This window comes from Pelophylax lessonae (assembly GCF_965119305.1).
Source record: "Pelophylax lessonae genome assembly, chromosome: 6".
NCBI classification, from domain to species: Eukaryota; Metazoa; Chordata; class Amphibia; order Anura; family Ranidae; genus Pelophylax; species Pelophylax lessonae.
Window position 1 is genome coordinate 217,740,512 of NC_138773.1, and position 26,044 is coordinate 217,766,555.

The 26,044-nt window shown below is 40.4% G+C and overlaps 1 protein-coding gene across 1 annotated transcript in view; it reads left to right on the forward strand.

Annotated features, from left to right (window-relative positions):
• The window catches only part of LOC309558826 (uncharacterized protein), a 326,395-nt gene that overhangs the window by 286,048 nt on the left and 14,303 nt on the right, over positions 1-26,044 (forward strand). Inside the window, exons 10-12 of the mRNA XM_082261904.1 lie at positions 13,764-13,828; positions 16,593-16,703; positions 18,227-18,314. Coding sequence (XP_082118030.1) covers positions 13,764-13,828; positions 16,593-16,703; positions 18,227-18,314 — 264 coding nt within the window. The remainder of the gene's footprint in view (positions 1-13,763; positions 13,829-16,592; positions 16,704-18,226; positions 18,315-26,044) is intronic.

Genomic DNA, 26,044 nt, shown 5'->3' on the forward strand with positions numbered 1-26,044 from the left:
ACTACCTCACCTCGCATACCGTCACAATATATACAAACCCTGAACTGAGCGCCAATAACAACTTGGGTTGTCCTCTTTAGATCGGATGACATGGCGTCCCAGTTTTCCAAAAAGAACTTCACATTTTGATTCGTCTGACCACAGAACAGTTTTCCACTTTGCCACAGTCCATTTTAAATGAGCCTTGACCCAGAGAAAACACCTACGCTTCTGGATCATGTTTAGATATGGCTTCTTTTTTGACCTATAATAGAGTTTTAGCCGGCAATGACGAATGGCGCGGTGGATTGTGTTCACTGACAAAGTATTCCTGAGCCCATGTTGTGATTTCCATTACAGTAGCATTCCTATATGTGATGCAGTACCGTCTAAGGGCCTGAAAATCACGGGCAACCAGTATGGTTTTCCGGCCTTGACCCTTACACACAGAGATTGTTCCAGATTCTCTGAATCTTTGGATGATATTATGCACTGTAGATGATGATAACTTCAAACTCTTTGCAATTTTTCTCTGAGAAACTCCTTTCTGAATATTGCTCCACTATTTTTCGCCGCAACATTGGGGGAATTGGTGATCCTCTGCCCATCTTGACCTCTGAGAGACACTGCCACTCTGAGAGGCTCTTTTTTATCAGGGCCACTGATAGGGCAGTACAACCGGCCCTGTTGTAACGGGCCCAGGCTCCATCAGCTCTACAAGGGGCCCGGGCAGCAACACAGTTAATTTCTGCAAATAGGTTTTTCTAAACTTTTTCCTCATTTTTACTTTCTTGGGGGTGTAATTACATTTTCCTGGGCCCTATTATGTCAACAGAAGGGTCCAGGAGGGGAGTGCAGTGGCGGGAATTTTTTTTCATTTTCGGGGGCGCATGTATGCATAGCTTGCAGTCCCATGTTGATTTGCTGCCATACAGTCCTGGCTGCTGCTGTCCACTGCCTTGCTTGGCGGAGGGATACAATAATGCTCTGCTTAGCCCTGCCTCCCATACTCAGGTGCCGAGAGTGATCATGTAAGGTGGCAGATGGCTCAGCAGCTGACAGGGAGCAGCAGGAGAACAGTGTGGCTGCATTGGACACAGTGAGTGAAGAACAGGGGATAGAGTCCTCACTGTGTCCTATGATCATCAGCATGAAAATCACACAGACTGCAGGTGCCCTGTCACAGTGTCACATGGCTGCTGAGAGTGCTGACTTTATTAAACTATGGCTGTACTGAGTGTTCCTGCATAACAAAGTCAGCACTGTGACAAGGCACCTGCTGCCTGTGTGATTTTCATGCTGATGATCATAGGACACAGTGAGATGCTACTTTAAACTTGCATTTGGGGAACAGTAAACATGTGCAGTTAAACCACTCCCCTTTAACCTTTTCCCGCCCATTGATGTACCGGTGTTCTGTCAGAATACCGCTACCTATCAGCTTCTGCTACCGGAAGTGACATACAGACTAGAACAACTTACTGCGCATGAGTTCCAACATGGCTGCTATGCGTTCCAATAGGTTTCCTAATGTGACAGAACACGAAGCAGCGGCGGACATCTTACACACACGCAAGTCTTGAATTTTACATTTATTTTAGCAGTAAACTCACCTTATATACTAAAATAGACTATTTCTCTGCGACTGAGTGAAATAGTTTATTTCACTATATAATCAGTTTGTTGCTGAGCAGTGCAGGGTGTACCAAGATGGCCTCCACTGAGCAGTGCGGGGCATACCAAGATGTCCATCACCACCTTCTGATTGCAGGTTTCTCGCTATACTTACTAGAATACAATAATAATACAAATGTAATACTTTGGTTCAGTATATAAGGTGAGTTTACTGCTAAAATAAATGTAAAATTCAGGACTTGCGTGGGTGTAAGAAGATGTCCGCTGCTGCTTCCTGTTCTGTCACATTAGGAAACCTATTGGAATGCATAGCGGCCATGTTGGAATGCATGCCGCATGCACATTAAGTTGTTCTAGTCCCTACGTCACATCCGGTAGCAGAATATGAAAGGGAGCGGTATTCTGAACACCGGCACGTCCCTGGACTGGAAGGGTGATATGTTGGTCATCCCTGCAGCATAATAACCCCAGTGACTTTGCACAAAGTATAAGTAATCCTAGTGGCTAAAAAGTTACTGGATTACTTTTACTGGTGACGTAGATTTCATCATTTCTGGTTTCTGTTTTATGTAACCAAGCCATTACCGGTTTGAACAAGCATCTGATCACTCTGATCTTGGTTTGATCAGATGCTTTGGAGGCCAGAGGAGAGGCATGGGGTATAAGAGACCCCATATATCTCCATAAAGAGGACCTGTCATGGCCCATGCTATCACAAGAGATGTTATTTATCCCTTCTGATAGCAATAAAAGAGATTTTGAAAAATGTAAAGACACAGTGTAAAAAAAAAAATGTTATAACATAAATAATAAAATAAAATGTAAAACCTTTTTAAAGCCCCCATTCCCCCTTGCTCATGCGTAATTGCAAACATGCACGATGGTCCCGCACGTATACGTAAACGGTGACAAACCTGCATTTTGTTTTGAGGCGGGGCCAGGGATAGGGTTGAAGGGGGCCCCATCAGTTAGGCTGTACAGGGCCCCATCATTTCTATCAGCAGCCCTGCTTTTTATACCCAATCATGTTGCCAATTGACCTAATAAGTTGCAAATTGGTCCTCCAGCTGTTCCTTATATGTACATTTAACTTTTCCGGCCTCTTATTGCTACCTGTCCCAACTTTTTTGGAATGTGTAGCTCTCATGAAATCTAAAATGAGCCAATATTTGGCATGGCATTTCAAAATCTCTCACTTTCAACATTTGATATGTTATCTATATTATATTGTGAACAAAATATAAGTTTATGATATTTGTAAATTAGTCCATTCCTTTTTTACTCACATTTGTACAGTGTCCCAACTTTTTTGGAATTGGGTTTGTATATATATATATATATATATATATATATATATATATATATATATATGTATATATACAGTATCCCACAAAAGTGAGTACACCCCTCACATTTTTTAAATATTTTAATATATTTTTTCATGTGACAACACTGAAGAAATGACACTTTGCTACAATGTAAAGTAGTGAGTGTACAGCTTGTAAAGCAGTGTAAATTTGCTGTCCCCTCAAAATAACTCAACACACAGCCATTAATGTCTAAACTCCTGGCAGCAAAAGTGAATACACCCTGAAGTTAAAATGTACAAATTGGGCCCAACTAGCCATTTTCCCTCCCCGTTGTCATGTTACTCGTTAGTGTTACATGGTCTCAGGTGTGAATGGGGAGCAGGTGTTTTCAATTTGGTGTTATCGCTCTATCTCACTCTCTCATACTGGTCACTGGAAGTTCAACATGGCACCTCATTGCAAAGAACTCTCTGAGGATCTGAAAAAAAGAATTGTTGCTCTACATAAAGATGGCCTAGGCTATAAGACAATTGCCAAGACCCTGAAACTGAACTGCAGCATGGTGGCCAAGGCCATACAATGATTTAACTGGACAGGTTCCACTCAGAACAGGCCTCGCCATGGTCAACCAAAGAAGTTGAGTGCACATGCCCAGCATCATATCCAGAGGTTAAATAGATGGGAAATAGACGTATGAGTGCTGCCAGCATTGCTTCAGAGGTTGAAGGCGTGGGGGTTCAGAGAACTTCAGACTGACAGTGCTCAGACCATACACCGCACACTGCATCAAATTGGTCTGCATGGCTGTCGTCTCAAAAGGAAGCCTCTTCTAAAGATGATGCACATGAAAGCCCGCAAACAGTTTGCTGAAGACAAGCAGACTAAGGACACGGATTACTGGAACCATGTCCTGTGGTCTGATGAGACTAAGATAAACTTATTTGGTTCAGATGGTTTTAAGCATGTGTGGTGGCAACCAGATGAGGAGTACAAAGACAAGTGTGTCTTGCCTACAGTCAACATTAGTGGTGGGAGTGTCATGGTCTGGGGCTGCATGAGTGCTGCCGGCATTGGGGAACTACAGTTCATTGAGGGAACAATGAATGCCAACATGTACTGTGACATACTGAAGTAGAGCATGTTCCCCTCCCTTAAGAGACTGGGCCCCAGGGCAGTATTCCAACATGATAACGACCCCAAACACACCTCCAAGATGACCACCGCCTTGCTAAAGAAGCTGAAGATAAAGGTTATGGACTGGCCAAGCATGTCTCCAGACCTAAACCCTATTGAGCATCTGTGGGGCATCCTAAAATGGAAGATGGAGGAGCGCAAGGTCTCTAACATCCACTAGCTCTGTGATGTCTTCATGGAGGCGTGGAAGAGGACTCCAGTGGCAATCTGTGAAGCTCTGGTGAACTCCATGTCCTTGAGAGTTAAGGTAGTGCTGGAAAATAATGGTGGCAACACAAAATATTGACACTTTGGAGCCAAGCTGGACATTTTACCTTCGGGGTGTACTCACTTTTGTTGCCAGCGGTTTAGACATTATTGGCTGTGTGATGAGTTATTCGGAGGGACAGCAAATTTACACTGTTATACAAGCTTTACACTCACTACTTTACATTGTAGCAAAGTGTAATTACTTCAGTGTTGTTACATGAAAAGATATAATGAAACATTTACAAAAATGTGAGGGGTGTACTCACTTTTGTGAGATACTATATATATATGCCTGCTTTAACCCCTTGTTTTCTGTACTGCACAAGGTTGCAGGGCACTTGCAAAGTGGCCTCATTTCACTTGAATGGGTCATGCTACACACATCAACCATTACAGGGCATACAACTCCTGCTGCGGCTGTGTCATGTGTACACTCCTGGCCACTGCAGCTAAAGGGGGTGTGGTTAGGGTGGGGGTGATAAAAACACATTTTAACTGTGGGGTTTTACCACCCCTGCCAAAAATGCAAATGTAAAGGAACCCTTACTATCCTGAGCCCCTTATAAGGCTGCTTTTACACTGATGTGTTGCCTTTTACCTGCAGCGCAGTGCATCTGCAACTTTCCTGACTTAGCTGCACTTTGCTGCACCAAAACTCCTGCATTCGGAAAGTGCAACAAACCCGGAGTAGATAATATAAGTCTATGTCAGGAAAGCTGCAGGTGCAGTGCACTGTGTCCGCGATGTGGGTAAACCACAGAACATCAGTGTGAAAGCAGCCTTATACTATTATACCCAGTGTGTTGCTTCACACTGACCCAAAGATCTCTTCTTTCCTGCTGCTGGCACCACTCTGGAGACCGTTACCCAGGATAGGAGGTGGAGTGTAGTTGGTATCACTCCGCATGGGACAGGAGCCAGCACTACAGAGGAGGCATCGGCCTATGTGGCTATTGCTCCCTACTACAGCTCCAACTTTACAAGTAGTTCCTGTGCATTGCACTCTGTGTGATGCTCTGGAATAGCGGATCAGCAAGCCCAGACCACGATCCACCAGTCACATGTCTGCGATCTACTAATAGAATGCAATCTACAGGTTGCTGACCCCCGGTCTAGGAGAACAACGAACAAAGAGAGAAAAAGGAAGATTAAAGCCGGCCATAGACGGTTCCTGCTGAACTGGTTGAGATTCAAACAATGTATGGTCAGGCTGAATGTATCCAAATTGAACAATCGTTCTGGGTACAAACTAGCCTGTCGGATTTTACATGGAATTATTGCTAGCGGCTGTTATAGCTGCTAGAAATAATCACTGGGTTCTCCTCGTGGGGCTTTAAATGTTATATGCCAATCCTCCTTTTGTATTGTATTTTGCCAATATTGTTGTCCATGTCCATCTTTGTTCCTAGAACATAATATAGCACTCTACATGATGCTAACCTGCCTTTTTATATTTGTTGTATATATAAAAGGGATAAAGCCCCTTTTCATATATATTCAAATTGGATGCATTTGGAACCTCATCCGATTTGCATACCATGTGAACCAGACCGGCTTTAAAAAGAGCTAGTTAAAACAAATATGCGGGCTGGTTGCGGTGCAAATTAAAAAAAGTGTCCTGTATGCTTTTCAGTCTGGTTCAGATGTGATTTAAGTGTTACATTCTCACCTGAATTGCACCGGAACCACTGAATGGAAACCGCACCAGACTCTGCATAGAAACCATGCCCTGCATATATGTGAACCAGTGTTAATTTTGGGCATCGAATTTTGATTTAGTTTTAGTTACAGTCTTTTGACTAAAATGCCATTTTAGTTTTAGTCCCATTTTAGTCAACGTATTTTAGTCAACTAAAACATTTTAGTCGAATAAAACCATTTTAATCAACTAAAATCGAATGTGTTTAGTAAGCCTCTTAACGACCACCCGCCACAGTTTTACTGCAGCAGGTCGGCTCTGTCCCGTGATTGCTTCAGAAAAGGTGGTCTGCCATTGTAAACACGGCAGACCGCTGTTCTGTCAGTTATGAACACAGGGATCCTGTGTTCCTCTTATTTAGGAACATAGGTCTCTGTGTTCATGCAGAAAGCCCCCCACAGTTAGAAAGCACTCCCTAGGGACACATTTAACCACTTAATTGCCCCTGGTGGTAACCCCTTCTCTGCCAGTGTCATTAGTACAGTACCAGTGCATTTTTTTAGCACTGATGTGTCAAAAATGTCAGGTGTCCGATCTGTCTGCCAGAATGTCGCAGTCCCACTAAAAATCACTGATCGCAGCCATTACTAGAAAAAAAAAAATACTAGTAAAAAAAATAATAATAATGGTATGGTAAAAAATAAAAATAATCTTTTTGTAGATGCGATAACTTTTGCCCAAACCAAATAATATACATTTATTGGGATTTTTGTTACGAAAAATATGTGGCAGAATACACATTAGCCTAAAATGATGACAAAAATTGATTTTTTAATATTTTTTTTTAATTGAATGGTATTAAGCAGAAAGTAAAAAATATTTTTTTTTTTCAGAATTGATGCTCCTTTTTTGTTTAAAGCGCAAAAAATAGAAATCGCACTGATGTTCAAATACTACCAAAAGAAAGCTCTATTTGTGGGAAAAGATGGACATCGATTTTATTTGGGTACAGCGTCGCACGACCGCGCAATTGTCAGTTAAAATAATGCAGTGCCATATCCCAAAAAATGGCCTGGTGGAGAAGTGGTTAAATTGTAATGCTCATTATATACTCCTGGAGTAAAAAATATAATATCATGGTATTAATGTTTGAACAAACTCACAGATACAGACTTAGCAACTCTGGACGGTGGTCTGAGGAGGCCTGTAATGCTGTAGAGTGCTGCATATTGGTCTCAGGTCTAAGGGATGGCCTGTAATGCACAGTGCCCTGGATGCCAATGCCACTGGTCAGAGGAGACATGTAATGCACACACAGTGCTCTGGACAGACGGCAGTCTGAGGGGAGGCCTCACCTCAGGCCTGCTATAATTGTAATGTACCCTACACACTCACAGTGGGTGCTCTATCTGCTCTCTGATCTGGACGTGGGCAGTCATCGTGAGTGGGGACTCGGGAGTGGAACTCTCGTTGGGAATCAGGAGGCCTTGCTATAATGCACAGTGCTGCTCTGGTCTCTGGCAGTCATCACGGTGTGAGACTTGGAGGCCTGTAATGCTGACTGCACAGTCTGGGAGCAGAAACAGGCAGAGCTCTGTGGAAACCGAAAGGTAGTTCATGCTGGTAAACATCCCTGCCTCACATTTTCGTTTAGTTTTTGTTTGTTAATGAAAATGGACTTGATTTTCGTCATAGTTTTTGTCAGTGTACTTTTCGTTTCGTTTTCACCACTGTAAAAATGGCACTGACGAAAATTTTGACGAAAACATTTTTGTTGACTAAATTAACACTGATATGAACCCAGCCTTAGTGTTACTGACCATATCATTCCCAAACACTTGGCCCTGAAATCACTGCAAACATTTAAAAGGGATATATTAGTAACTTTACAAGTCTACATAAATTAATTATTGGAATTATAGTAAAATGCAACTATAATTTTTCCTCTAAAAGAACTCCCTAAGCTCCTGGCAAGGGACTATGCCTAGGTCAAGAGGTACAATCTGGGGAAATCTATCATCAGAACTAATATCCTAACAACTCCCAAGCATTAAATTGTATTTTCTTTTTATTGTTTAGTAGTTTGTACCATTGAGTACAAGTCAAGACATTTCTACATACAGTATATAGCAGATCATATGCTGCTTCCATTCTAGCATTTTTTTCTCTACATACGCACATGACGGAAGGTAAAGAAATAGGGTAAATAAATACATTTTGGGATTATCACCCTGCTCTTTACCCATGTTCTTTGTGAGTACTAGTTTGAGAACTTTCCTGTATTACCACCTGCAGGAAAAACCTGGTACTCAAACTCAAAAATGAAAATGTAACGATTCTCTATGAAGTCTTTTCTGATGTCAAAAATTGGACACAGTCCAACCACAACTATCCTGCTGTAGCTGATCAAGGAGGCCCAGGTGGAGGACTGCTTTGTGATATTAAATAGAGAGGTGAGAGTCTTTGGTGGAATGTGAATTATCGGCTGTAAGCAAAGACAGAGTAGAGATAAATCAGGTGGTATGTTTCTTGTGTTTTCTAGAGCATGCTTAAAAAAAGATCCCTTTATTGGTTCAGTTCTTATCCCGGAAGGAAACAAATAGAACAAAGAGAGGAATAACTACTCAAACTCATCTTTTATTTTCTGTCATTAAATCCACTGGAGTCCGTTTATCTAAACTGTGAAAGCATGAAAGAAAGTATACACATTGACTCTCATTACATTCCCATGTGTGCTTTATGTAATTCTGTACCATTCATCAAGGCATGATATGGATAATTATGCTGTTTAGAAATGCTCATTTGAGGTTTTACACACAGGAAAAGAATTTCAAAATGTATTCTGTCCCGCAAACTTATATGCATTACGTATATTTGAATACCTGTCTTCAGTGTCTGAAAAAGTGTCTCATGGGGTAGGTGATACATACACATATGTCTTTTAAACAGTAGTGAAGGCTGAATCTGCCTGGGTTCTGTTAGCTAAAGGTTTTGTGAACCTTGCATGAAATTCTTCAATTCCAAATCCCATTAAAATCTATGGGGGGGGGGGGGGTCTTGCTGTTAAGTTCTGGCCATATTTCGGGTTAGCAGGTAAACTAATGTCACAAAAAAGCATGGGTAGTCCTGCGCAGTCATGGGTACGTGTATCAATGCAAAAAAAAAAAAATTCAAAAACAGTGTACAATGATGGATGGTCTTTTAAGATGGTATAGAAAAAAATAAATATTTGTGCTTGGGGTGCCCTAAAACTGTACGTGGTGTTACAGGACAGTATGGAGTGTACAAACAGCATACGCTGGAAGTACATCTAGCTGTAGAATACATTTTTTTCTTTTGCAATTAGCTTGGATTAGATACAGCAGCAGCACCCCAATCTCATTTATTTCAGATAAAAAAAGGCTTTTTTTGAGTTGCTTTAGCAACAACACATGCTTTTCATTAAAAGGTAATAAACCCACTTTAACTGGCAGATAGAAGTTGGCCAATAGTTTGCTGTGACTTTCCCTGTTCTTACTTATGCAAAACTGTCCTGTCACTGGCTATTTTTTTGAGCTCTCATTAACCACTTCAATACCGGGCACTTTTGCCCCCTCCCTGCCCAGGCCAATTTTCAGCTTTTAGCACTGTTGCATTTTAAATGACAATTGCGCGGTCATGCAACACTGTACCTAAACCAAATTTATGTATTTTTTTCCTCACAAATAGAGCTTTCCTTTGGTGGTATTTGTTTACCGCAAGGTTTATTCTTTTTTGCTAAACAAATAAAAAAGTTTGAAAAAAAGTTTTTTGTTTGTTATACAATTTTGTAAATAGATACGTTTTTTCCTGCACTGATGAGCACTGATGAGGCCGCACGAGGAGGCACTTATGGGGTGGCACTAATATGCTGCACTGATAGGCAGCACTGATAGGCAGCACTGATGGGCACTGATATGTAGCACTGATATGCAGCATTGGTGGGCACTGATAGGCGGCACTTCTGGGCACTGATAGGCGGCATTGATGGGCACTGATAGGTGGCACTGATGGGCGGCACTGATGGGCACTAATGGGAACTGATACATGGCACTGGTGGGCAGTAATGGGCACTGGTGGGCAGTAATGGGCACTGGTGGGCAGCACTGATAGATGGCAATGATGAACACTGGTGGGCAGCACTGATGTGGAGGGCACTGGCGAGCAGCACTGATTAGGAGGGCATTGGCGGGCTCCCTGAGCCCTGATTGCCATCCCTGGTGGCCATGGTGGGCATCCCTGGGGTCATGGGTGGGCATCCCTTGGGTCATGGGTGGGCATCCCTGGTGGTTCTAGTGGCACTCTTCCCAAGGGCCTGCACTGGTAATCAATGCTCTGATTACAAGTGCAGACCCCCCCTGTCAGGAGAGCCGCAGATCGGCTCTCCTCTACTCGTGCCTGTCAGGCACGAACTAAGAAGAGCCAATCAACGGCTCTTCCTGTATACTATGTGACCAGCTGTGATTGGACACAGCTGGTCACATGGTAAAGAGCATACGTCAGTAGGCTCTTTATCGAGATCAGAGATGTGGTGTATCAGAGTGACACGCCGCATCACCGATCCCTGCTCTGCACGCCCCCCAGGGGGCGCGCAGTGCGCATTATACTGCCACCGTCATATGATGTCCGGTCAGGAAAATGCAACCACCTTCCCGCCGTCAATCGCCTATAGGGCTGGCGGGAAGTGGTTAAAGTGATTGTAAAAGTAAAAAAAAATAAAAAATAACAAACATGGTACACTTACCCTGACCCTCCTCTTCTCAGGTCCCCTGTCAGCGCTCCTACATAGTTAGTCAGGTTGAAAAAAGACACAAGTCCATTTAGTTCCACCAATAAAAGAGAAAAAAATCATACAATCCCATATACACAATCCTATACCCACAGTTGATCCAGAGGAAGGCGAAAAAGTCCTCCAAAGCATGATCCAATTTGCTAAAGCAGGGGAAAAATGTTATTCCTGATCCCCCAAGAGGCAATCGGATATTTCCCTGGATCAACTTTACATATAAATGTTATTAATAAAAAAAGAATCCAGGGCTTTTCTTTTAAAGCAATCTACTGAGCTGGACAGAACCAGCTCTTAAGGGAGTCTATTCCAAAACTGAACTGCATATTCCAGATGAGGTCTTACTAATGATTTGTACAGGGGCAAAATTATATCTCTCTCTCTGGAGTCCAGTCTTAATGCAAGAAAGGACTTTGCTCACTTTGGAAACCGCAGGTTGGCATTGCATGCTATTGTTAAGCTTAGAATCTACCAGAACACCCAGATCCTTCTCCGCTATGGATTCCCCCAGTTCTACTCCCCCTAGTATGTATGATGCATACATATTCTTAGCCCCCAAATGAATAACTTTACATTTATCAACATTAAACCTCATTTGCCACCTAGATGCCCAATTTAACATGCATTGAGGTTGGCTTGTAATTTGGAGATATGATGTAATGACATTATCGCACTGCATAGCTTGGTGTCATCTGCCAAGACAGACTTTTAATCCCAGACCGTATATCCTTTATAAAGATATTAAGAAGTAAGGGTCAACACTGAACCTTGGGGTACACCACTGATAACCATAGACCATTCAGAGTAAGAATCATTAACCAAGACCCTATGAATTCTGTCTTTTAGACAGTTTTCTATCGTTTATAAACTGATCTTTCCAAGCTTGCAGACTTTACCTTACACATTAGGTGTGTGTGGGGAACTGTGTCAAACGTTTTTGCAAAATCCAAGTATACTACAACCACAGCCATCCCTCTGTCCAAGGTTTTACTTGCCTCCTCATAAAAAGAAATCAGGTTTGTTTGAAAACTTCTGTCTTTTATGAATCCATACTGTCTGTTGCTTAAAATATTTTTTTTCCAGCAAGGACTCATGTATGTGGTCTTTTATTAAACTCTCCAGTATCTTCCCAACTATAGGAGTTAAACTAACAGGTCTATAGTCACTTGGTAATAACTTTAAACCCTTTTTAAATATAGGCACCACGTTGGCCCTACGCCAATCCAGTGGTACTATTCAAGTCATTAAAGAGTCCCTAAAATTAGAAACAATGGCTTTGAAATGACAGAGTTCAATTATTTTGTAATCTGTGGTTGGATGGCATCTGGTCCAGGTGCTTTATCCACCTTTATTCTGTTCAAATATTTCTGGATCATGCCACTTTTGAGCCACTGTGGAATTTGTGGGGCTATGTCAATACCATCCCCATTATGGACATGAGCTCCCCCATGCTCCTTTCTATACACAGAGCTGAAGAAAGTATTTAAGGAATTTGCCTTTTCTTTGTCTCCAGTTCCCCACTCCAGCCCTTACAATAATGGGAAGAATACCTTTACAATAAGGCAATTATACAGCAGACAGCTGTGGAATTTCTTTACCCCTGACAATTGATATCAATTTACACCGGCCGGTCGTGGAAATTTTTGTGTTTATGTGTGTTCAGTCTTGTCTTCTGTGTTATATGTCACTTTATTATTCATCAATTAATGCCTAAGCACCTGCATGTTAATGTATTTGCACATTTTTCATTATCATCATTAAATTTACAGAAATAACCGAATTGGTCTCTCTGCCTATTTGGTAAACCAACCCTATAACCTCTTTTTCTCCATGCTCTTTGTGGAATATTTTTTGAATATATGGGTCAGGTTAGGCTGGTTTTCACACACATAATGTAGGCATGGTAGAGGAAGTTTTTTCTGTACCTATTTACCCTCTTCACCTTATTTTATTATACTGCACCAACAATCAATATGACACTCACTAACACTGCACAGATACACAATACTCCACTTGCTACCCCTGTAATAACTCAAAATGCCCCACTTTTTGCAGTTGCACAGACACCATACCCCACTCACTGCCACTACATCAACATGCATTTTCTCAATTCCCTCCACACAATACCCAACTCACCACCACTGCACTGACACGCAATACCTACTCACTGCACCAACATGCAATACCACACTTACCACCAATGCAACAATGCATAATAGCCAACTCACTGTAATGCAATACACCACTCACTGCCACTGTACTGATGGAAAATGCCTTACTGCCACTGCATCAAAGCACAATATCTTACTCACTGCCAATGCACAAATGTACAAAATTTACACTCACCGCCACTGCACCAACACATAATAGCCCATTTGCCACCACTGCAGTGGTGTACAATACCCCAAACACTGTCACTGCACTGATGCTCAATATAACACTCATGGCCACTTCACCAATGCTCACCAATCAACTCACTACCACTGCACTAATGCAAAATACCCCACTCCCCACCACTGCAACCACATGCAATACCCTACTCATCACCACTGGACCAGTATGTAATGCCCCATTCCCCACCCCTGTACCAATGCACAATTCCTAACTTGATGTTACTACAACAATGGTAACTTCTGCACTTGCTGCTCTTGCACTTAAAACTCATTTCTGCACTTGCCACCATGGCACCCACAGGCACTCTCCACCATTTCACCATTGCACACTTCTGCACCCATTGCCACAGCACTAACAAGAACTTCTTTGCTTACCAACACTGCACCAACATAGATACAGTTAACATTATTATCAGAGAGAATGTGTTTTTTCACTATAAAGCTTTATGTATTTTTTGAAATCTACATAGGGTTTGTGTCACATGGCCAGTTTTGTTGCAAATAATGCATAAAAGAGTAAAAGAAAGAATCTTAATTTATAACCTTTTTTTTTTCTTCAGAAAGGGGTTGCTCTTTAGTGGACCATACAGAAGATACCTGGACACTTGTTACACCAGTTCCTCAAGTAAGAAACATTTTATTTAAACAATATATAAATTGCATTTGCTCAAAGGAATAGAACTAGCCCATTTTATTGGTAAATAAAGTATCATATTTGTTCCTATTTTTTTTCACCATTTCAATTTTTTTTTCACCAGACTTCCTCATATTTGCACTGATTTCTTTGCTTATCCAGGCATATGTTCAGCTCACCAATATACTGTATACTATTCTTTTAACTCCAATATACTCCAATGGTGCCTTTTTTGACTATTTGAATTTCTACAGGTAATCTACAAGATATTCAGATCTAGGTATCCAGGAAAAGGATACACAGCCTGTGTGTAGACAGTGGTGGTGTAAACCAGAAGTAAACACATTATTCATGTTTCAAGAGTATAGGCCATGCAGAGTTATGAAAGCTCACTTCTGACTAGCTGCTTTGGGTTTGTGCGCATGTTTTCTCTTGCACGTTATTATGAGAGCAGCCTATATGTATCTGTAACAGTGGTTTCACAGTGCTGGCATGCTTTGGTGTACATACTTTTGTTCATTAAGAGTGTGTCCACTGGCAGGTAAGAGAAGAAGATATTCCACACCTTATGTCAGAGAAAGAAACAATTCAGGGTACCCATCACTTGTCCTTCACAGCAGAAGAATACATTACATACCAGGGCTATACTCTAAAACGTGCAACCGATTTCCTTTATCATGAACAGGAACTTAACTCCAGGGTTTGAAGTTGAAGTGTAGCTTCCTCTCGGCTGGCTCCCTCTTCCTTCCAACCCCAACCTAAAGTCCCCATGGGTTTTCCTCAGAGAGTGGGAGAGAAAGTGGGGGCCTGGATTTGTGCTTTAAAGACCTTGAAGCATCCACCACCAGTCCTTTGGTGGTTTCTCTGCTGGAGACCCTTAACTGTTTGGAATAAAACGTTGAATGAAATACAGAGAAGCCTAAAAAATAACGTTTCCAGTATTTGTGTTGATTACAGACCTTGCAGATTACAGAGTTGTAGTTGCTGATTATACAAAGTAAAGTGCAGCTTTTTTCAAGTCAAGTAAGATATTAGGCAAAATTTCCAACAAGATTTCAGTTACCCACTGCTATAATTCTTTTGACCTAGTTTGAACTCCTTTTCTTTAATTAAAGGTATACCAAAATGACCTGCCCCAAAGTTTATTGGTGATTATAGAATAAACATGCAAATAACATTGTCTGGCTGTACTAGTCTCCCGTTCTACTGATGTAGCTTGACAAATTGAAGCTCCCACAGTGACTGCCAAGTAATCAGACTGTGACAAATGCCTTACTACTAGCAATTTGTTTTCATTTTACTGAAAATTTCCCCCGCCACAGCCGTCATCTTAACAATAAAGCCGCCATACAACCAATTTTTTCCGTGCATTACAACACTCTGGTTGAAATACAATAATTCTATTTCCATTCTTGGTATTATTTAAAATTCTCAAAGTTTTTAGTAAACTGGTTTGAGCAAAATATTGTATTAACCCTTTATGAATGTTTTCAATCATACTAAACCTTGTGGTCTAAACAAACAAATGATTACATTTACTGTAAAACAAAAACTTTATGTTGCAATGTTTTTCTGAAACAGACATTTATAAAACAGCAAATTAATGTTTGTCAGCAAGGCAGGCGTAGAATAAAAGGTAGACATAATAAATATAGTCATCCAAATAACACGGCTCACAAATATAAGACTTATGGATTTATACAGTATACCAAGTCAAGCATTCACAAAACTGTTTAAAATGTTTAAATCTGAGCAAGGGCTGACGCCCCCCACAGCCTTTCCTGGGTGTTGCAGGTAAGTCTATAAGAGCATGTTAGATCCTAAATGTGATCCTGATTAGATATCCAGAGAAAGGGGATGGAAAGAATAAAAGCAGGTGGGAAGGAAGGGGTATGTTAAAGTGATATTAAATGCTTGTTGTTTAAAAAAAGAAAAATAACAAACATGTTATACTCACCTGCTCCGTGCAGTGGTTTTGCACAGAACGGCCCGGATCCTCCTCCTCTCGGGTCCCTCACAGGCGCTCCTGGCCCCTTCCTCCTGCCGAGTGCCCCCAGAACAAGCGGCTTGCTGTGGGAGCATCCAAGCAGGCTTGCTCCTGAGCCGCATTGCGTTTCCAGAGCCCCGGCTTGGCCCCACCCCTCTCTCTCCTCATTGGCTCGCTGGCTGTGATTGACAGCAGCGGGAGCCAATGGCTGCTGCTGCAGCCTCAGCCAATGAGGAGTGAGAGTCCCTGGAGAGCTGAGGCTCTCGTGCATATTGCTGGATCAAGATGGAATTAGGGGGGCTGGGGGGGGTGCTGCACACAGAATGCATGAAGGGGAAAAAAACATTGTGCCTTTACAACCACTTTAAAGAAATATGAAAAATTATAGAGGGAGGAGTGAAGCCGGCAAGGTCAGTCTGAACCATCTATTTGTCCCCAGTATAATTATATCTCATTCAATAGTACCCAATTTTCTCAAACTGGGTGCTTTTATTATTAGAAATACTAGAATACTTAATTTTAACCATACAGGTCTGAAAAAAATCATCATCTTCAGAAAGTAAAGTTCATTTTTACACAGAGTTTGCACAAATGCTATCCAGGGATTACTACAGAGCTATGACAGGAAAGAATTAACAATAAACAGCTTACAAAGGAATAGCAAGATGAATTACATGGTTTACTCTAAAGGAGGTCCGCTAAATTTAATTTGGTTATTTTTTGTTTTTTTCATATATTTTTAATATAATTTTTTTTTGTGTTTTCCAGTTGCGGTGTCACTGCTATACGCCCAAAAGGATATCCCCTATAGTCTCTGAGAAAGATATTAGGAACACACAGAACAATATAGAGGAATTGCTGTATCAAATAGGGACATTGGTAAGATTTTTCCCCTGAGATTATAAGAGGAGAAACCACAAAGCTTGGTTATAAATAATATGCTCACATTTCTCAGAAAGTAGTATTGATTGTGAGAAATCACATTAACATTAATCAATGAACACTTACAGTTTGTAATAGTTTAACCCCCAAGTTCTTTAGTGAATCATAAATAATAGCAGTGTTTTAGTGTGGATGAAGGATGCTTTACCGTGTTATACTAATGTTGGTTTTAGAAATGAACCTTCTTCCAAACAACCTAATTCTTACACTTCAATCATAAGAGGGGCAATGGAAAAATCTTAATATGGATTTTTTTTTTATTGGCAATTCCAGAGTTGTTTGGATGGGGCTCTGGCAAAACAAAATACAAGGAATTACTGTTATAGCGATGTTCTTTAAAGAGTTTGTCATGGGAACATAAACCTAAAACTGCTGCAAGTATAAAGTGCAGGCACCAAGAAGTACCTTTAGCAGCCTCCCAAACCCTCCTGTCATAGATGAATTTTAGGTCATTCTGATGGACAAAGCTTCATCATGCCCTGATGCTGAATCTTGCTTGCCCCTACCTGCCTCCTGAACATAATAGTGATGGGCTAGTATAAATGTCTGGTAGATTAGTGGATAGCTCCCAATTACATTGTTTTTGCCTTAGGTAAAGTTATAAATGATTTATGTAAAGGCTGATTAGTATGCTCTCTGTTAGCCAGGACATACATAATTATTTTTTTTTTTCATTCAACTAGCGGGTTGAAAGAAAAAAATAAACAATTTCTCCATCCACACATGTGGATGGGGAAATCACTGTATTTTGCTTGTGGGGAGCCTTTCCCACTGGCAAGATACAAGGATCAGTGTTGCCGGCTATAGCCAGCGGCACTAGTCATTTGCGAAAAACACGACAGGCTGGTTGCACAAAAGTCGATTGATAGATCGACTTGTGTAAAACCAGCTAGCCCATACATGGATCCAAATTCTGCCTGTCCCTGCTTAACCTGCTGAATTTCAATCCATATATAGCCAGCTCTACAATGGCAGGTCTTAGCCAAAGCTTGTGGGCGGTTGTAGTTTGGAAAGAGTGACCATTAGTCCTGGATGTAGGGTATATTGTGTGTCTATAAATCTAGGTTTATTTATAGACTGCTCATTTTGCTTGTGTTTGTGAAGGGGTTCAGGAAAAAAATGTGGCCATCAGTCTAGAGTTTTGGGGTTGCTTTGGCTAATCATCTGCTCAGGTTGTAGGGCAGGTGTAGGCAACCTTGGCACTCCAATTGGGGTGAAACGAGAAGCCAATGAGTCATTGCAAGACTCTGATGAGACATTACAAGACTCTAGTTGTCTACCCCTGTTGTAGGGTGTGTGATATTGCTCCCTATTCGGGGGAACTGGTTATTGATCCAGGGAATGTGATACAGATCCAAAGCAGTGCATTCAAAGTTTTTAGGCCAATTGAGAGATAAACGTTGATTGGATCTCTATATTTTTCAACTTAGAACTGACTCATTATGTCCCACCTCATATAGGATGAAAAGTCTCATTGGGATCTTAACTGGAGGTTGGATTACTATCTGCCTGGCTATAGAGAACGCTCTGCCGCAAGACAAAAAACAGGTATTAAGGAGCACTGAAGATATATGTTACCTAATGTTTCTCTATTAAATAAAACTCTCAGCCATTTTGATTATTTAATTTTAAAAGTTTTCCCTGAAAACAGGGATCACAACTTGTTTGTTATTACCCTAAATAGCCACAAAACCCTCCTCTGTATACCTTTCTGATTTAAATTTACGGAGACTTTCTTCCAAGACTTTTTTACTTTTTAAGGCATTTAAATGAGCTGTCCTCCTTTCCAATTCATTAAAGTGTATCTCAAACTAAATCTTTTTTTCTAGATTTGTATAAAATGGGGAAGGGGTATTGACCTTGTTAGTTTTTTTCTTTTTTGTGTACCCACTGGGTGATTTACCCTGTTTATGCTAGTGACTGTAGTCACTAGGACTAAAAGTGAGGAAAAATTCTAATTTGTCAAGAAATAAGAGGGAAGGCTTCCCACGGGGACATTTGTTTCAGGGATAATTGTCAAAACAAGGATTTACCTAATTTTGGAATGATTCCTACTCACTTCCTGATGTGTTTCCAATACAGGGCATTATAGGAAATATTCCAATTGTAACACAGAAGGCAAACAAAAGCTTTAAGGTTGGCTTTTTATGGGCACGGTTGTTGGGCAATGGTGATTTTTATCCAGGGAATTAAGCTTTAGTATCAATGTAAAACTAAAATAGAGGGCAAACAGGGGAAGGTTTCCAAAAAAAAATAAAGGTAGTAGTACTGTTTAGTGATTATATTTAAAGCTGTTTTAAGTTGTTATCCTAACACTTCCTATTTATGATATGTGCCTGCTGTACCATGTACTTGTATGAGAAAATCTCCTAATCTCTTTGTATTGCTTTCTTTATGTGAAATCCCTGGTGTTCCTGCCAAGAGAGAAAATAGTGGTCAGTTCTCTAGCTATGCTGGGGATTCAGTGTACTCTTCTTCAATGATCAATCTTGTCCTGACATGCTTGAAACAGTCACACACACAATGCCTCCTGCACTTAGGAAAATGGCCCCTCCAAATGGATATGCTTAGATCTTCATTACGCTTGAAAACGGATAACCATGGTCTTGCTGCCCTTAAAGACTTGGGGAAGTCTAACACTGTAACTATACAAAACAGAGGGCGCACCAACCTAGTGCATTACCCGAGACAAATAAATTATTGTTTAAAAACACGGTAAGTATTATACTCACAAAAGCAACAGTAAAAAGCGCATCACAGATTTCATCAGGCTCCATCCAGTGCATCAATATGTATAGATACAACAGACACTGAAGACCCCGTGGTCTGACGCGTTTTGAGGAATTCCTTTTCTTCCGAGCCACATGAGAAGACTACCCATACCTTTCTTTTATAGCAAAGTGACAGGAAACAGTTTAAAATATGGGCGTTACCAACCCACCCCACTTGGGCGGGATGGCTACCGTCAACAACAGCAGCCAACAACAGCCCCTGGGCATAAACATCATAAAAAAAATACATTTAGTAAATAATATATATGTGCACACATGTATGCATGCATATATATATACTCCTAGCCTTCCACATACACATGTACATCCACCAGAAAGTTACCTTGTATGATCTGTCACAATCATTCAACTATTTCATTCAACATTTGTTACCTCTGCTGATGTCCTTATTGCTATCCAGTGAGACATAGGGGTGTAACACTCATGGGGATGTCCTGACATGCCCCCGCTGCACATTCATTCACTGGCAATCTCAGTGTGCTGCTGCTTCTCCTCCCCCAGCTCTTATGCAGCTGAGAACAGAGGGAATGTGATCACTTACAAAAAAGGGAAAAAGGGTATTTATAATGTTTATATTTTTTTTTTTATATCTATACAAACATGATTTGCCTTTCATTTCTATTTTAAACTGAATGAATTGTTTTACAAGTTGATCTTTACACTCACTTCAAAAGTTTAAAATGGCTAAAAAGTTGACATTAAATAATACTAACAATAAAAAAGTAAAAATTAAATAATGAAAGCTGCTAATCACATTCATGATTGTAAGCTTAATTCAAAAAGCTTTAGGAATCTTTTTTTTCAGCCATGCGACTGTAATTTTCAAATCTCATTGGGCTTAGCCGATGTGATCATTTAAAAAAAAAAGGGGGAAAATATTTTTATAATGTTTTTTAATATCTATACAAAAATGATTTGTCTTTAATTTCTATTTTAAACTGAATGGATCGTTTTACAAGGTGATTGCTTACAATCACTTTAATAGTTTAAAATGGCTTAAAAAGTTAACTATAAATAATACTAACAATAAAAAAGTAAACATTGAATAATGAAAGCTGCTAATCACGTTTATGATTGTAAGCCTAATTAAAAAATGTAAGGATTTTTATTTTCAGCCATGTGACTGTAATTATCAAATCTCATTGGACTTAGCTGAAAATAACTGTCACTATTTTTGTTTTAAATAAGGTTCATGATTGTGGTGTGCTACCTTTGTAAATGGAACCTAATGCAGACATGTACAGAAACAAGACAATTTGCCATTAATGTAACTTTTTTGCACATCTTATTGCTTTTTGTTAGCTAACTCAGGCAAGAATTGGCACCAAAATGACTATTTGTAGTTTTCCAATATGCCTATTTAATTTTAAATATATTCTGTTCTCACAATCTACAGATATTTTAGCATATTTATTCATGATAATTACAGAACGTGTTTTAGAAGAGCCCGATTCCAACAATTTAAGTGATTATTTAAAGTTGGAAGCGTCTGGTCACATCACAGCCATCAGTGTAGACAGGAACTCCTAAATTATAGAGGAAATTGTAATATCCTTTGTCACGTGTCGCAGGGGGTTCTTCACTGTAAGAGCAGTAAGGATGTGGAATTCTCTTCCGCAAGCAGTCGTATCAGCAGGGAGCATTGATAGTTTCAAAAAACTATTAGATGGGCACCTTAAAGACCACAACATACAGGGGTATACAATGTACGGTTGACAGCAAACACACACACACATCATAGGTTGAACTGGATGAACTGATGTCTTTTTTCAACCTCACTAACTATGTAATATGTCTTTTTTCCAGTTCTACTCATCTTTAGGTTTTTAGGCTAAATTTTAAATCAGACTAGCACACCACTTCTGTTTACTTCCGGTTGCTGTGGAAATTGTATTGATCATTGTGTAACTAGTTTACTTTCTCTAGAATAGAACTGACATTTAGTCTTTTATTTGCATTTATTTATTTAAACCAGCCTTTCTCAACCTTTTCAACACAGAGGAACCCTTGAAATAATTTTCAGGTCTCAGGGAACCCCTGCTAAAAATGACTATATTTACAACTCATGATGCATTAGTGTGATTTACTAAAGCTAGTTCTTCTTACTTAGTAGACAAAGGAAAAAGCAGCAGGCGCCACCATCTGGTATTAGTTTATTGAAAACATTGAAACAAGGAGGTTAAAATACACTCACAAAGGCAGGAGAAGACAAGGCCATCATCAGTCCTTGGTCACATGCAAATAATACCCAATAACATGCAAAGAAAAAAAAAATAACTGCATTTTTACTTGCACATAATTTGATGATGGAAGTAAGCAGCGCAATTTTTAAATTAGCATAAGTGGGGGCAAAACTCAACCTCATAGCTGTCCCTCTGACCTGAATGTAATATTGACCATGGAACATCAAACAAGCGGTACTCCCATATTTGGACTCTTTTACCTTGGGACCTTTTTATTCTCTATTTTGTGCTATTGAGTTTCCTTTCCTTTGTCCCTGTTTAGTGAATGAGATGAAGCTCTGCTTACTTTCATCATCAAATTATGTGCAAATTAAATGCAGTTATTTTATTTTCCTTGCATGTGATTGGGTATTTTTTACAAATCAGATTTTGACCACATTCACTAAGTTAGAGGAAAATTCAGTTGCAAAGTGGACAGTCTATTTGCTTTCAGTAAATCAACCCCAATATGTTTCCTGTTACCGTACATACTATCTTGTAGTCTCTATACTAGGATATTTTTATGTAGTACTGATGGGCCGAACACTCCCGGTTTGGTTCGCACCAGAACTCCCAAATATGGAAAAGTTCAGGCCCGAGCTGTGAACCCTATTAAAGTCTATGGGACCCAAACTTGAAAAATCAAAAGTCCCCATTTCTAAAGCTTATATGAAAATGATTGGCCATAAAAGGGTATCCCCTGGGGGACATGTATCAATGCAAATATTAAAAAAAAAAAAAGATCAGGAGCAGTAATGATGCTTAAAATGAAACAATAAAAATAAAAATGAAAACTTCTTTAAAATATAGTGCCTTGGGAGTCCCCTTAGTCTTTCTGTAAAGTGGCACATCTGTACCATGTATAAAACCTGCTGCAGCAAAATTGTCAATATAAAGAAACAAAAATGACATTTAAATAGATTTTCTATGCACGCTTTCTTTATTTTTGTAAACAACGGCTTGGGGATCCAGTCTTTATGATGAGGTCACAATTTAGTGCACTGTTTTGGATAAATTCTGGTGTCTCTTTGGCAGACTTTGAGTTGAAATAACAAAGTTTTGCTCCACAGTGAGCAAGCCTTATGTAAAGAAACCAAATTATAGTACACTCAGGCCCCATGTTCATGGGGGAACATGACTGCCAATTTGTTGTTTATCAGTGTTATCCCCTCTCAGTAGACTCGTGATGTCCCTTCTTCAAACTCAAAACCAACATCAGAATCAAGTAATGGCCATGCATTCTCAAGAAGCAAGTTGCTGACGCGGTGTTCAAATAATTCAGCTGACTCCTCCATGCATGATGGTGGGGCTATGGGAGGAGTAGCTTTGGACAAGGAGGCAGAATGGGCCACTCTGAAAGCTGTGGTGGACTGCAAACTAGTGTCAGCTTGAGTAATGGAGGATGAGGATGGTTTATTAAGCTAGTCCACCACCTCCTCTGCATGCTGTGGCTTGATAGCACAGACAACATCACTAAATAGGGCCAAACATGCCCTGCCAGAGGACAGCCCATTTATACCTTTGCCTGTGGACACAGACGCTGTTGGTGGCCTCCTCATAGTGGCATGGGAACGTCTGCCTCTCCTTGTTGGCCTCCCAGACATGATGGGGGGGGGGGGGTAATTACCCAAATTCAAAAGATACTATGAAATGGGTGATTGGATGCATTTTTTTTAAATATAAAAGTGGTGTTAAAATTGAGGAGTGCTGCTGACAGAAATGAAAAAAACTATATAAAAAAATAATAACAAAAAAGGGGGAACACCAGAGTCGCAGTAGAAAAAACTGCGGCTGGCAATTTTAAAAAAAGTGGCAGGCAGAGGACCAAAAAAAAAGACACAGCAAAACAAAAAAAATGTGTATACAGAACTAAATGTAATGTAATGCTGTTAAAGACTACACTAAACTCACACTACACTAACACTACACTATACACACACTACACCGACACTACACTATACTTACACTACGCTGACACACTACACTCACACTACACTATACCCACACTATACTCACACTACTAACACTACATTGACACTACACTGATGCTCTACACTCACACTACACTATACTCACACTACACTAACACTACACTGACACTACACTACACTCACACTATACTCACATTACACTCACACTACACTAACACTACACTGACACTCTATATTTAGAGACACAATAACACACTAATTAGCTAGTAGCTAATTGAGCCCTGCTCTATCTATCTCCACTACACCGTGGGAAGGAACCTTTTATAGTGTGGGGTGGGACTATGAGTACTGAACCATGATTGGGCAAAATAATCATATTTTTTGTCCAATCAGGGCTCTGACAGTGCTCTGTGCCCTGATCAGGCAAAGCCTTGCAGTCAGGAGCATTGCTTCATCCAATTAGTGCCCTAGAATGCAATGTGCAGTGGGAAGTTCATTGTGGGGCACTCGGTGGGCGAACATGCTGCTTAGTACCCCACAAATTTGGGTGTTTGCCGAACACACAAACGGGCGATGTTCAGGCCTAACCTATTCTCAGTCCAAACTGCTCACCCAGCACTACTATGCAGCTTCTACTGCACCATATGATGTCCTAGTTTTTGTAAGCTCTTGATGTGATTACACATCTCATTATAGCTCATATCCTCAGAGGATTAGGTTGCACTGCAATCCAGAATAGTAAAGATCATATATAGGTTGCACTGCATTGTTCTTCCTCTTTATTATTTTTTACTCTTTATTAACCACTTGCCGACCAGCAAGAGCAGTTATATGGCAGCAGGTCGACAGGTTCCCGCGAATCGCCCATTTGCCAGCGAGGGAGCCGATCTACGGGGCTGGTGGCCGTGACTGCCACCGGGCACCCACAATCACTCCCTGTGAAGAGAGATCGGTGTTCTGCTGTTGTAAACACGGCAGACCGTTGTTCTCTCAGTTATCAACAAAAAGCTCCTGTGTTCCTCCTATTTAGGAACACAGGTCTCTGTGTTGAATTCACAAGCCCCCCCCCACAGTTAAAAAACACCCTCTAGGCTCTCATTTAACCCTTTGGGTTAACCCCTTCCCTGCCAGTGTCATTATTACAGTAACGTAACAGTGCATATTAGCACTGATTACTGTAGTAATGTCACTGGTCCCCCTGAAAGTGTTAAAAATGTCAGTTAGGGGTCCGATATGTCAGCTGCAATGTTGCAGTCCCACTAAAAATTGCAGATCACCGCCATTACTAGTAAAAAAAATAAAATTACATAAATCTTTTCCCTAGTTTGTAGATGCAATACCTTTCGCGCAAATCAATCAAAATAAGTTTATTGGAATTTTTTTTACCAAAAATATGTAGCAGAATACAAATGAGATTTTTACATTTTTTTCATTGGGAACTTTATATAGCAGAAAGGGAAAAATATTGTTTTTTTGTTTTTTTTTTCAAAATTGTCGCTCTAATTTTGTTTATAGCGCAAAAAAATTGAATTGCACAGGTGATTAAATACCACCAAAAGAAAGCTCTATTTGTGGGAAAAAAAGGACATCAATCTTTTTTGGGGTAAAGCATCGCATGACCGCACAATTGACTGTTAAAATAACGCAGTGTCGAAGCGCAAAAAAGGGCCTGGTCATTAAGGGGGAAAATCTTCCGGTCCAGAAGTGGTTAAAATATATGAAAACATTCACCTTGTAAAACAACCCATTCAGTTTAAATTAGAAATGTAGAAATGAAAGGAAAAACATATATATATTGTGACAGGAAGTCAGGTAAATCTGTGGATGTAGTCACAGACAGGAGATACATTTCCACCTGGTTTAGAAAATTCACCAATTACTATAGGGTGTCGGCTGCAAAGGTAGCCAGAACTGGCTTAAGGAAGTTGAAAGGCCTTCAGCTGTTCGGAATGAGGAAGTTAAGGCCTCTATAATTTGTCCAAAGGAAGTCTATCGATTGCTGCCTCCTGACGCTGTGTGAAGCTGGGGAGAGGAGGACAGTCAGATGAATGCCCCCTGAAGCTGTGTGGGCATGGGGAAGACCTCCTGGAGTGATGTGCGCTGAGGAGGGTAAAACGTGTGAAGACCTCCTGGAGCGATGTGCGCTGAGGAGGGTAAAAAGTGGGAAGACTTCTCAAGGTGAGAAAATTAACTATTTCTATGTGGATGAAATAAATGAACTGTTTGCTATGTGAAGAGACAAGCAAAGGGACGTGTTCAATTTGAAGAGGAAAAGGGACATGTTCAATGGACATTTGTTGTGTGAAGAAAAACATGGACTATTGAGTGTCTGC